The 13,554-nt window shown below is 50.2% G+C and overlaps 5 protein-coding genes across 5 annotated transcripts; 3 read left to right on the top strand and 2 right to left on the bottom strand.

Annotated features, from left to right (window-relative positions):
* Window positions 1-561: 561 nt before the first annotated feature.
* Window positions 562-2,786, bottom strand: CABS01_09096 (uncharacterized protein; the record flags this gene model as incomplete). Its single annotated transcript, XM_060542453.1, has 8 exons — window positions 562-740; window positions 799-1,039; window positions 1,103-1,192; window positions 1,280-1,509; window positions 1,560-1,917; window positions 1,981-2,280; window positions 2,339-2,466; window positions 2,681-2,786. The coding sequence occupies 8 exons, from the start codon at window positions 2,784-2,786 to the stop codon at window positions 562-564; spliced, it is 1,632 nt and encodes a 543-aa protein (XP_060400734.1).
* A 3,636-nt stretch (window positions 2,787-6,422) lies between these two features.
* On the top strand, window positions 6,423-8,140 carry CABS01_09095 (uncharacterized protein; the record flags this gene model as incomplete). The annotated part of the gene is made up of 2 exons (XM_060542452.1): window positions 6,423-6,641; window positions 6,704-8,140. The coding sequence occupies 2 exons, from the start codon at window positions 6,423-6,425 to the stop codon at window positions 8,138-8,140; spliced, it is 1,656 nt and encodes a 551-aa protein (XP_060400733.1).
* Window positions 8,141-8,976: 836 nt separating this feature from the next.
* CABS01_09094 (dihydrodipicolinate synthetase) lies at window positions 8,977-9,975 on the top strand (the record flags this gene model as incomplete). Its single annotated transcript, XM_060542451.1, has 2 exons — window positions 8,977-9,112; window positions 9,167-9,975. The coding sequence occupies 2 exons, from the start codon at window positions 8,977-8,979 to the stop codon at window positions 9,973-9,975; spliced, it is 945 nt and encodes a 314-aa protein (XP_060400732.1).
* Window positions 9,976-10,575: 600 nt separating this feature from the next.
* Window positions 10,576-11,225, bottom strand: CABS01_09093 (uncharacterized protein; the record flags this gene model as incomplete). Its single annotated transcript, XM_060542450.1, has 2 exons — window positions 10,576-11,075; window positions 11,162-11,225. The coding sequence occupies 2 exons, from the start codon at window positions 11,223-11,225 to the stop codon at window positions 10,576-10,578; spliced, it is 564 nt and encodes a 187-aa protein (XP_060400731.1).
* Window positions 11,226-12,008: 783 nt separating this feature from the next.
* CABS01_09092 (uncharacterized protein) lies at window positions 12,009-13,125 on the top strand (the record flags this gene model as incomplete). Its single annotated transcript, XM_060542449.1, has 4 exons — window positions 12,009-12,291; window positions 12,359-12,712; window positions 12,785-12,976; window positions 13,034-13,125. 4 exons carry the CDS (start codon window positions 12,009-12,011, stop codon window positions 13,123-13,125), a joined length of 921 nt encoding a protein of 306 aa, XP_060400730.1.
* Window positions 13,126-13,554: the final 429 nt, after the last annotated feature.

Here is a 13,554-nt window from a genome sequence, read left to right as displayed (position 1 = left end):
ACTCAAATTAGATGGTATAGTCTATGCACGAATAACTCAACCTTGGCCTACGCTCGAGTCAGATACTTAGTCACAGGTTTTCATGAAGGGCCCAAACCTCATTGTTTTGTAGTATTTAGCTACATTAGTATAGTCTGCTGATGGATTGGGTAATAGCGCAGATGGTTTTTGTCACCCAGTTATCAGATGTTGAGAGTGCTTTACTAGGATCATAAGAATTTGCTGTTGGAGCAAATGAAACAGTGGTCTACCATGTTGAGAAAGAGACCAGTCTCACCTCTGAGCGAGGAAGAAGCGAATCACCAAGCAGTAAGAAATCAAGGCCGCATACGGCGCATAATAGTCTTTGTTCCCACGATCCAATGTGTTCCACAGATTCCAAGGATAGCAGGCCGGTCCTATATCCATCGGCTTTCACCCACTGCTCCCAATATCCCTTTTCGGAATATGTGGTGCTCCCTATTTAGGACTACTTACAGGTTTCGAGATGAATAGGGGTGACAGAAACGCACTGAGAGCCTCATCTCCGACTACCGGGCCGCAGAAAGGCAACCACTAGTTTCATGACTTGGTACGCTCCTCAATCTGGGCAGCCTCGATATTTGCCTCGTATTTCTCGTCGGTGATTGAGGGAGACCTGGCTCGGCCAGGGGCTACCACTGCCCTGCCTCTCATCTGAGCCCACACTGTCTTGTGGGTAGGTTGCATGAAAAGAGCGTCCATGTCCTCAAGAGTCAGGCCTGGTCATATCTTGATTAGCAATCTATAAGCTTCCAGATGACGAATAAGTCAACATACCCTTAGTCTCTGGCACAAAGAAGAATGCCCAAATACCCATGAGCATCAAGATACTGCTAAAGAAGAAGTATGCGCCATATCCTAGGTCAGAGATCATGTACGGTGTGGAGCGAGCGATGATGAAGCTTCCGAGCCAGGTTGTGGCGGTTGTGATGGAGACGGCCAGCATTCTGATTTCCAGTGTCTGCACTTCAGAAGCGTAAAGCCAAGTGATTCCTTGCCACGTTGCGCAGATAATGACCTATGGTAATAGTTCAGTGTTGGTGCTACAAATTAGGCACATCCCAATGCAAAGGCAGCTTACTCCGTTAATGTAGACACAAGCCATGGCGAGATAGCCCCAGCCGTCTCGGGTGACTTGGCCTGCAGCGGCAGCTGTAGCAGGGTCTGCTTTCTACACACAGTGTCAATACGGAAGTGAAACGAGTCGTCTTGCTCCAATTTCTTGTCTTGATACAGAACAGGTAGCAAGGAATCTTACCATGACATATCCTCCAATGTACCACATCGGAATGCAGCCAAGTGCAGATCCCCACAACAGTCCCTTTCGTCGACCGACTCTCTCAGCAACCCAGAAGGTGAAGAGGAACATTCCAAAGGTCTTTGCGATACCGTAGAAACCAGTAGAAAACAGCTTCGTGGATGTCCCAGTTATTCCAAGACTTTCAAAAATTCTGGGGGCGTAGTATGTGATGATATTCACTCCTAGGTCTGATTTAGACATCGTAGTTGAGAAAAGGGGTCATAGATATCCTACGCACCAGTGAAACTCTGAAGGAACATGAGTGCCATGCCCAAGCCCATGCGGTTTCGAATACCCTTTTGGAAAAGCTTTTGGAACATTTGCTTCTTTGTCATGCGTTGAGATGTACGCTGTTCGACCTGAGTGCGTATATCGTTCATCTCACGGCGAATGTACTCGTGATCTGCTGGCAGACCACGGATTTGGGTCAAAATTCTTTCTGCAGAGTCAAAATGGTCTCCACGAGCAAGCCAACGGGGAGACTCTGGGCACCAGATCATGCCTAGCGCAAGTCCCAAGCCCGGCACTAGCTGAATTCCGAGGGGTACGATCCACTGGGCCCTTGAGTTGACATCAATCGTCCTGTCAGTAGCATACTAGGATCTTCACGTCAGATCTTCGACTCAAAAATCTGAGAACATCAAGATGAATGTACTTACATTGATCCAGAAGCCCAGCATACCACCTCCCTGAGAGGCGATTTCGAAGATGCCGACCAGTCGACCACGGATCGAAGGCGGGGCCGTCTCGGCGATGTAAACGGGGACAGTCAACGATGATGCCCCGATTCCCAAACCAGCAATGGCACGGCCTGCGTAGATTAAGTTCAGGTTTCCGCTGGCTGCAGTCATAAGAGTGCCACCGATGAGGAAGACGGTTCCGGCGAGCATGACTGTCTTCCTGCGACCGAATTTCTCGGCGATGGGGAACGTGAATAGGGCACCAAAGAAGCAACCAGCCTAGAACATCCATTCAGTCATGAAACAATCCATTTATAGTTCTTGTCAACAAGCATACCTGAAATGTCGAGACGATGTTGCCCTGGATGGTATCGCGGGTTGTCGAACTAACCTCGTCCAGGTGAAAATCACGCCGGAATGAGTCCAGTGCCATTGTTCCTCCAATGACCGCAGTATCATAGCCCACTGAACGAGTGAGTTAGCAAGTGATCTTTAAGGAGGTCATACTAACGAACTGCGGTCAACCAGAGACCTCCCTGCTCACTGACTAACACGGATTAACATGGTGCGGTGCACCCAGAAATGTCACACTAAACTCTCAAAGACGTGGTGTATGTCAAGTGCCCCTTCATCTAGAGAGAGGCAAAAGTTGATCCAGAAACATGAGAGAACCACGTACTAGCCAAAGCTGACATGCTCGCGACGAGGGCGATCAAGTGAATGCGCCAGTTTCGCACCTCTGGGGGATCAAGCGTCCCGGACGCGTGGGTGCTGAAGAAGCCCATATTGGGCTTTTAGGTTCAAGAGCCTGATGGAAAAAGTAAGACCAAGATGGAGAGACCGTATCACAACACTGCGGAGGGATAGAGGAACAACCTGGGAATTGTGTGAGATAGAGATAGGACCCGGCAGACCAATTCATCGTGGAGACAAAGCGGGGAGGCAAGCTTTATCTAGGCCGCCATGACGTTCCACCCTACAATAAGCTTGAACTGCCTTCCATCGAATGGAAAGCCCGTGTTTGGAACAGCTTCGTGGAACGGTCGAGGATCGGCGGTGTTTACCCCGCGACACCCCCATGGGGAAAAACTGGGTGGCAGTCGTTAAAACTTGCCCGGGACCCGTAACGAAGAGTCGGGTTTGTGGAGGGGGCAACAAAAGAACTTCATCCTCACGGTGCAACCAACCATTTGGCAGTGATGAATGTGATCGCATCTTGCCCCTGCACAATTGGACAGACTGGGCAGCAAACACTTGGCGTCAGCAGATGTGTGGAGTAGCCAAGAAAGGCTCCAAAGAGGGGGTAAGAGAAAGCACAAAACGAACATGTCTCTTCACGTCATTTGGCTGACTTTGATATGTCTCAACCAAAATCAGAGCTTTTGTCGCCATTTATCGTTACCAAACGTAAGTGTGCCAAGGTCGTTTCCTCCGTTACATTCACTTACACAGCCCACTTACTATATGCATGAACCACACGAGGATGAGGGGTAACACCATCCAAGATCCTGAATCCAACAAAGACATAAGAAAGAGGCACGATGGATTGCAATACTACTCGGTGGCCCTGGTTTTAACAAATCGCACTTCTGTCATATTTAGACCCCGATTCTTGATGATCGAAGTTGAACGTCACGGATTTCGATGATCTTTTGTACGAATTTCCCTCTTTCAGTGTTAGCGAACCAAACATTCACTCACTTTTACGTGTCTGGTTTCAACTCAAAAAGGGGATATGACTTCGCGAAAAATCCCACATGAGATAAGGTTTCATATGAAAGGAAGAAAATGAAAAGCCCAGCTGAGCAATACGCTAGTCGAAAAGGAATGCCGAGACGAAAATAAACGGGGAGAATCGGACGCAGTAAGTCGAATGTGCATCCAAGTTGATTTAATGATCTGGAACCCGACGTATGAAAACCGAGAGCAACCTCAGGTCCCAAAGAACCGGAAGGTGCAAAATGGCATTTCTTCTCTGGAGTTGGATCAAGGTGTGGGTGACAAGCCATGACGGGACCGGGGTGATACCCCAGTCTGGCAGTTCATCTGTACCCGGCGCGGGCCTGGATCTGCCCCCCAACCTCCTCATCGGTAGTCAAGTTTGAGTTCCGAGACCACGCGAGCCGCTGCGCTGTCACGAAGCGGCTCCATCAGGAACCTCTCATTACCCCCGAAAACCTCGGCGGAACAGCCCAAAATTGATAATGGCTTCTTGGTTCTGGCTTGGCTCCTGTCTATCTCGTATGCGCCACGTCGCCTCAGATCTCGTTGGCATGCAGGGCTGTTTCTGCGGCGGAGATGCTCTTCGGGCTCCCAATATCCACAGCTTTCATGTTTATCTACCCATGAATAAATCCCCAGCAGGGCTCATGTGATGTTACGGTGCATGCAAAGAGACTGGGAATCTCCAAAATTTCAGTCGCTGGCGCCGAATCATTTCACCACCGCTGAACTTGATTCGTGGCATCGTCTACCTTTGAACATCGGTTATACCTTCCAAACTGCTGGATATCATACAATTCCACATTTTTAGCTGTGCTCAGCCACCCCCGGCCTGGGGTCTGGGAAGCTAGTGATGGAGGACTGCACGACTTGGCGCGGAATCTTCACCGGTCACGGGGGTGCTTTTCCGTCGGTTGAATAGCCCACATCGAGCTTTTAATTCAAGTCGAGAAAAACACACTCAAGATGGGGTCTTTTATGCATCATGATCTCTTAAAGCGGCGTCGCAGTACCATAATCAGAAAACTTGTCTCCCGAGGGATTTTGGAAATGACAATGTTATGATTTGAGACTTACACAGATGGCCCCAAATCCATTCCTTGAACTAACTCATGTTATTTATACGCGCAGTCTTCAAAGAAATTCTGGCGTTTTAGTAGATGAAAATGCACTTATCAGGGTGGCTATAAGTCGTTAGTTTGAGCCCACTTTGAGCGTACGGACTCCTGAGTGAGTCCACGGGTTGAACATGTAAGGATCAACTTCACCCATTTCTCGGACCCCAAAAATGGACTTCTATGTGAGCACCATAGAACGAAGAGATCGAAACGAGATTGGCGCTGAGATCAGACTTTCAAGTCTTCAAAATAGGATGAATACCACATTTATCGTTGACTCTCCGGATAAGTTCAGTCGCGTTAGATTTAAGGTGGCTGACGCATTTTGGTGGTGGCGCATGGCGCTACACAATCAACCCCATTCTGGCTGTCACACTCTTTCGGCCAACTTCCGCGAGGGGACAAAAACTCGAAAACTAGACTTCGAGCATCTCCAGATACTAGCAATCATTGTGTGAGGCACTGATAGTCTCGCCGTTACTTTGGTCTGCAGTGTGCCTATTTCGTTGTCAACGTGGTGACTGTGCTACAATCACTGAGCATGAGAGCTCAACTCCTTTTCAAGTTCAACATCTGTCTCGATTCCATCAATTAGGGCATTTAACCCAAGACGAAGATGAACTCATACAAGACGCGTATCGTAACTAAAGTTCCAAATTGACAATTCAGTTCGCCCTCTGTGGACGGCATGAGAGTAGACTCAAGGGATCACGAATTCGTCACGAATTCCAACTGTGGCTTGTGGCGATGCATCAATCCTCAAAGGCCCGGTATCTACGTTCATACTTTGGCCTCCGAAAAGCGCGCTAGAATTTCCACCGTTGTTCAAGTTGCCATTACTAACATCGGTCTAGGAACTGGCTCCAAAGGCCACCGCATAGCGCAGGACATTTGAGCGTACGAGTCAGCCGGCAACAGCGCAGAAAATTTTCAGGGGAGGAATTTAACCCCCTCCGCAACCCCCCCACATCGTGGAGTTGAAAGGGGGGGAAATATCCCCGCGCTCCATTCCCCCAGCTTTGGACAAAACGTTGCGCGCTCATCCACACTCCAACCCAGTGCAGCAGCGGCCACACCAAGCCATTACAGGCAGGCAGACAAGGCAGTGCGAGTGACAGTCAGCGGCAGTAGAGGAAAAAACTCGAAGGGGGCCAAAAGGGGAGGATGTCCGCCATTGCCAAAGAGCCCGCACGCGATCGCAACCGCCAGCATGCAGGAGAATAGTGGGACGTCGGCTCTGCCAAGTTACTCCCGACCAGCGAGGAGATCAGTTAGGTCCAGGGAAGGTTGTTTGACTTGCAAGTAAGTTTTATTTCACACTTGGTACCTTGAGACTCCGATCCGGCAGCCCATGGACGGTCGTCGGGCAATCTCCCGACGTGGTACTGTCGAGGAGGTCCAGCCAACGACCCGACATCACCGGCAACACTCCGTGCCGATGGATGATCATCTTGCTAATGTTCGACCCACAGACGCCGCAAAGTCAAATGTGATGAGAGTCGGCCTCGGTGCAGTCATTGCGAGCGCCTGAATCTAGAGTGCAAGTGGCGGCCGCAGTCGAGCAGCTTCGCCGCCCACGCAATGTTAGCAGCCGCAGGGTCCTCCGGGTCTGGTCGTAGTCCGGCTATCCCGTCCCATGCTACCGATGCCTCCGTTTCGCCGGCGGCGTCGGTGTTCCAGCCCATGCAGGCCGTTGATGAGATATTCGACTATGCCAACTTCTTATGGGATGCTGGCGATGCCTGGCAGCAGGTCAATCCAGAACCTGGCCAGCAGATGAGCCTTGATGGGCAAGTTCTCGTAAGACATCCCCAAACCCGATCCCAATTCCATCCCATGGACTCGTCATGCTAACTGCTTAGCCAAAGAGGAACCAGTTTGCAGGTCAGCCTCTTGGAAGCCGGCAACCGCCGCTCATGAGTAGCCCGCCGAATCTCGCCTTCCCAGATCGAACTGCTATGGATGAGCTGCCAGACCCATCACCAATCCCTGATGCTAGTAGTCAGTCAGAGCAGGCCATGGCATTACAGGTCCCGACTGAGGATGACAGACTCATGGACTACTTCAGCCGCGTCGTTGTCCCTCCCATCCTTGCCGAAGTCGAGACGCAGAAGAAGTGGCTCGCCGTTCGACAGGTTGTCGTCGACATGGCGAGTGCGTCGCAAATGGTCAAGTGGTCGGTACTCGCCTTCTCGAACCTGATGCTATCACGTCGCGAAGGCTCCTGGCTAGCCAGTCCGGAAGATCATTATCAGAAAGCCGTGTCGGAAGTGGCTATCTGTGGCGACGAGTCGTCGCCCGCGACCGACAATCCGAGCTCACGCAGGGAGCACCTTCTCGCGACGCTCTTCTTCCTCAGTTATGTCGACATCCTCCGAGGTCAGATCAAGGCTGCAGACTCGTTCCTTAAGCGGGCCTATGGACTGTTCCAGCAAGGCGAGAAGAGCAGTTTTGCCGCTATCGAGAAACAATTCCTGCAGTGGATGCGCCTACTCGATGCCCGTGCCGTTTCCGCTGGTGGACAGGGTTTGCTCCTTTCCAAAGATGACGAGCTGCTCTTAGTCGAAGCGTCACCAGCTAGTTTTGATGGAGGAGGCGCAGACTCAAACAGGGAGGACTTTGGAGATGGTGACATTGAGGATGTCCTATTCCAAGTTCTATACCAGCCCGGCATTGTCTTCTTCCAAAAGGTTCAGAGCTTCATGGGTCGGATATCAAAGATCGACCCTTGGCATAGGTCACGTGGCACCGTCGAGGACGAGACGGAGGTCATGAACATCGGGGCCGCCATCGCAGCGGATCTGCGGACCTTGTACGAGCAGCGGCCCCCGCTCATGGACTATGCCGTGGCGGGGAAGTTGACGGAGCCTCACGTTTCGCCGCACCTAGCGTTCGTTATCACACGTGCATTTCGAACATATCTTGCCAACTATCACGCAAGTAAAGTCCACCTACATAGAGTGGCATACAAAACCTTTCCCCTTACTAAAGAAGCCAGCGATGCTCTCAATCAGATTCGACGCCTAGCTCGACTACTAGTTGATTCACTGGACGCAGATAACTCATTACCGGTCAACATGCTGTGGCCTTTACTGATGCTAGGGTCGGAAGAGCAGGACCCCCAGGAGAGGATATGGATCAAGACCCAGATCCTGCGTATGGAGAGCGTTGCCGGCAATGCGAAGATCACTGCCCAAGTTCTAGAAGAGGTACAGGCTAGGCAGGATGCTGAGAAGGTCCGGGTTGACATCCGATCCGTGATGCATGCCATATTCAACGCATGTTTTGCTATCGTCTGAGATGCCTTAGTATTCGACTGCTTCAGAAGGCTTCGCCACCAATCTCTGCTCGGACGGTGGCTCTTCGCGAGCTTCGCACTTGCCGAGGATAGCTTCACGTTGGAAGTGTTCGCTTGCTTCGTACTAGTAACTACTTAGCTCAAGTCGCCATAGCATTAGATACCCCTTTTATTGTACACCTCAATTAAATCATCTTCAGCACATGTTCCATCTACCCAAGTCATCAATGATTGATGACTTCTCTTCCACGCCACAGTAACCATTGCCGCCTTGGTGAGAGCCAGACCAGATTCCGGGCTAGCAAGCTGCGTGACTAGTTCCATCGGCTGCAACCGACGGGCGACACTAGCGTACCCGATCAGTGTGGGTCCCGATCGGAAGGCCCACAGACGGCCGCGACACCGATCCACTCCGATCGGTTACTCTCAAAACTCAGGTTCTTTGTCCGGTTCCGACATGGTCTTCTGTGAAAGTCTGGAGTTCTTCAATCAGATGACCTGGCCCGTGGGGAAGACTCATTGAGCAGCTCACGACTCATGACCCTGCCCGCTTCCTGAGGCTCTGACTCCACAAGAAACCCGCCTTGCATGCTCGGTTCATGCCCGTGGGGAAGGTCGGCTTGTCGGAAACATGCCACCTTGAAGAGCCCCGCGCCTCGATGCCCACCGCGGGGTTGAGCGCTCCGACCCACGGAGTTCAGAACATACTTGTATCGACTGTTGCCATTCAAATCTGTTTGGCCTTTCTTCTCATTATCCCTAAACCTTCAATCGATACCCTAAACTCATCCGTGTTCATTTTGTCAAGCGTATCCTACAACCGCTACATCATTCACAATGGCTGCTAAGACTTTTCCCGCCGGTATCCACGTGCCTAGTTTGACCTGGTTTGGCAACGATGCCAGCCAAGAGATCGACTGGGACGTGCAGACCAAGCACCTAGAGTTCTTGGTGAAGTCTGGCCTCCATGGAGGTAAGTAATAAGCCCAAGTAGAACCTAAGAACATCAAGTCTGACAGTATCGCAGTCGTCCTGGCTGGCACCAACGGCGAGGCTGTCACCCTCACCAATGATGAGAAGACTAGACTCGTCAAGGCCACAAGAGAGGTTGCCGTCAAGGCCGGTCGCCCCGACCTCACTATCACCATGGGCTGCGGTGGCCAGTCCACCCGTGCCGTTATCGATGAGACAAAGCTTGCCAAGGCCGCTGGCGCCGACTACGCCCTTGTCCTTGTCCCCAGCTACTTCCACTTCGCCATGAACGAGGAGGCAATCGTCGGCTTCTTCGAGGAGCTCGCCGACGCCAGCCCCATCCCCATCATCATCTACAACTTCCCCGGTGTTGCCGCCGGCCTCGACGTCAACTCTGACATGCTCTCTCGCCTGGGCAAGCACGCCAACATTGTCGGTGTAAAGCTCACCTGCGGTGGAATCGCCAAGGTCGCCCGCGTCCGCGCTGAGTTCGACCCCTCCGAGTTCTTCGCCCTCGCAGGTCAGAGTGACTGGCTCGTGCCCGCCATGTCCGTCGGCAGCAACGGCACCATCACCGGCGTCGCCAACCTCTTCCCCAAGTACTGCATCAAGATTTTTGACCTTTACAACGCTGGCAAGATCGAGGAAGCCTCTGCCGCTCAGCTCAAGCTGGCCCAGATGGAGTGGGCTTTCGGCAAGGGCGGTATCAACGGCACCAAGTGGGTGGTTGCCAAATCTCACAGATACCCTTTGACCAGCTGCCACTGCAGACGCCCCTACCCTCAGTACACCGATGAGAAGAAGCAGGCCTGGATTTCAGACTTGGTGGCGCCTTTGGCCGTCGAGGAAGCCAAGCTGAACTAGGGTGCTAGTTTTATTTCAGTAATGGGGCTACGACTACATTTTTGAAGTGATATACATAATGGCATGGATAGGCGTTTAGGCAACTTTGGTTAAATTAGCACAAAAGCTATATCAAAAGATCTTTAGAATTACTGAGTCTTCCGAACAGGAATCATTGGACTGCTTCGTCTACCTCATATCGATGCATTGTACATGGGCGTAAGTAAAGTGTCTCATGTGGATAGACTCGTGGCCAAACCGAGCGAGTATCAGAGCAGGGGGAAATAGTGTATTGACCTAGTAATGAATGACAGACTATAGATCTATACATGAATGGCTGACGAACCCCCGAATAGTAAGTAATGGTAAGGTATCTGCAAAGTAATTTGCAAACTCTAGATGGCAATGGGGCGAAGGGTAGCAGCTGGTTTCACAAAGTCGTGATGCAAGGTATAGTCGAGTATGACCCTCACAGGTTGCTCTGCAACACATACGATTTGCCAGCTTCTAAATTTTTCAATCAGTCTCATCGCTCATTGACAATCTTATTGGTACAGATAGCAATTACTTACCAATTTCAGAGCAATTTGAAGTCCTTCAGATTTTGGCCATAGACCCCGCTTACAAAAGCTTGTAGGCCTTAGCATCATCCTGGCCGCGCTTGTAGGCTTTGGCATCGTCCTGACCTCTCTTGTATGCCTTCGCGTCATCTTGGCCACGCTTATAAGCCTTAGCGTCATCCTGGCCTCTCTTGTAGGCTTTGGCATCGTCTTGACCGCGCTTATAGGCCTTGGCGTCATCTTGACCTCTTTTGTAGGCCTTCGCATCATCTTGACCACGCTTGTACGCCTTGGCGTCATCTTGACCGCGCTTGTAAGCCTTCGCATCGTCCTGGCCGCGCTTGTAGGCTTTGGCATCGTCCTGACCTCTCTTGTAAGCCTTCGCGTCATCCTGACCTCTCTTGTAGGCCTTCGCATCATCTTGACCGCGCTTGTAAGCCTTCGCATCGTCCTGGCCGCGCTTGTAGGCTTTGGCGTCATCCTGGGCAGGGCTGAAGGCAGTGGTCTCCTCGCGCTGATGGACCTTGGCGCCAGCCTGAGCCACCGCACCACCGTGTGCACCTACTAAAGTATTAGAGAGATAAATTTCTTGACAATTGTGCCTCTCAATCGATGGTAAATTGGTGATAAGAGAATGTTAGACTTACCAAATGTCTCAGCCGCGAGGGCAGTCAAGGGGGCGATAAGCAGGAGGGTGTTAGAGAACTTCATTTTGAAAGTGGATGTGGGTGGCTGGTTATTGGTGAGGTACTTGGTGTATTTGCGTTCGATGGAAGCTGTTGTGTAGAGAGCTGGTTGAGATGAGAACTATCTCGGACAAGTTGGAGAAGCTAAATACTCATGTTCAGATCATGGTTTCCTCAAAGATGGTATTCGACGTCCAGTAAACTGTAAGTTCATTGACTGATTGTCACATCACCATCCATAAACATTGTCATTTGACTGACAGAATCTCATTCATGCTGGAAAATGGTCAGCTCCGCCAGCAACACCGTTTGATGTCATTGAGACACATCACCTAGATGCCAAGGTATAACCTGAGATCATCATGTTGTGGTACAGTCGCGAGTAGCCGAGCCTGTCAAGATGGTCGGATAGTCAGTGTATGAGTCAGTTGTCAGACGGCATAGCGCTGTCACTGTCCTCAGAAAGAGTGGAGATACCAGATACTCAAGCGGACTTTAGTCATATGAGAAGCTTAGATTCATGTCACGCAAAGTATTATGTCAGATTCAATCTGTATATACCTTGCCTTATTGATTGAGACTTCGAAACTTCAACTTCGCGACGGCATACTCTTTTTTTCGATAGAGTGAACTAAGGTAGTCATACATGTAGGATCGTGTGGCTTGATTTCGAAAAGGACCGCCGAAGTTCCTCCAAGTCGGTCCCACTTGAGTCTCGGCTGCACATGGTCTTACCACGATAACGATATCACGATACGTTCTCACACATCTTCTCACAAAGCTTTGCGACCAATTCTCATCTACAACAATGAACCTTCTCAAATGGCCTTGGTCTCGTATCTCTGGTCTACCGGAATACCAAATCATGAACGAGAATGGGTCCGATGCCGGGTCTGAGGACCACCTACTCGCCGAAAAGGGCGCCATTCGCCCCCGGAAGGGATCCGGCAAACTATCTCATCAACTCTGCCGACCATATCTTTGGGTCCATCTCATGGTATTTACGTTCTATACCGCACTCTTCCTGACCTTCGTCATTTCCCTCCACGGTGAAGAGAAGATATGCGCCGACGACCAGACCATGGTATGGTGTAAGTTGACTCTGTTCTAGGCGTATCTTTCTGATTTATGTACTGATAGTCAATCTCCGGACAATAGCACCAGCTCGAAAGGCTCTGAAGCCAGAACGATCCTTGTGGATGAATGAAGTGACGGATGGTAATGTCTATCGAGGCAAGCCGAGACCAGAATTAGACGCTGCATGGGACGAGCTCGTCTTATACAGCAATCTTAAACTCAAAGCAGAAGACCTCAAGAAAATCAACAGGACTTCTGTTCGACTTTCAGATGCATCTGGTCAGTTGACCGAATATTATTGGAGCGGGTTGAACGTCCATCATCAAATCCACTGTTTGAAATTAGTTCGACAAGCTCTATACCCGGATTACTACTTCAAGGGCAATGTGAAGCTGAAGCGCCATTTGGAAGATCATATTGATCACTGCGTTGATAGTAAGAGGTTTCTAAAACATTCAATGTCCACTCTTGATCATTTTGCTAATGCGCATATGAATTACTTGGTAGACATTCGCATGGCTCTCATGTGCAAAGCAGACATCTCAATCGGTTCATATGACTGGGTCGACAACAATAGAAGGCCATTGACGAACTTCCGGACCGAGCATAGCTGCTATAATTGGGACCTCGTCAATAACTGGGCTCGAGATCGCCACTTCGATATTTACGACAATGTCACAATTGTTCATCCATTCCTTGGTAAGAAAAGCACATTATATACGTTGTGAGACATGCTGATGTGTCCGTGATACTCAGGCAAGTCGTATCCTCTCGACTCTGATGGCCACTATGTGTTCACTGAGGAAATCGATCCATTCTTGGGCAACAAGATCACGCCACCTTTGTGATAATCATGACGAGAGGCCGATCAATACAATTGATGATTGAAGAGGTATGAGGAGACAGCACGCTTCAACATAGGGGAAAGAATTGAAGGTATATGTGTGTACTGAAGAATGGGTCAGGTTGTAACTTGGAGGTTCTAGTATCTGTCCACTGAGGTCCACGACTGCTTCCGCCAATGAGATATCATCTGCACCTATAGTTGTATTAAACCTACTCAATTGTAAATTTTGTGAATGTTTCCAAATCTTCCATGGCCTCGGTCAAAGAGTTTGGGTTGTTGTTCGACGTGGGAGGGGCCGGGATGGTGGTGGCTTAGATCAATGTATATGTATCAGGTCAAAACTCTGTCCAATAAATGATATCTGATAATCTGCGGATTAGTTGCGATTTGTGCAGGTGCCCACAGTCCAAGATCGAATGTCTGACGTGTT

The sequence above is a fragment of the Colletotrichum abscissum genome (genome assembly GCF_030869225.1).
Source record: "Colletotrichum abscissum strain IMI 504890 chromosome Unknown Scaffold_21.1, whole genome shotgun sequence".
In the NCBI taxonomy this organism is placed as follows: domain Eukaryota; kingdom Fungi; phylum Ascomycota; class Sordariomycetes; order Glomerellales; family Glomerellaceae; genus Colletotrichum; species Colletotrichum abscissum.
This window is presented reverse-complemented; position numbering and strand designations above follow the sequence as displayed.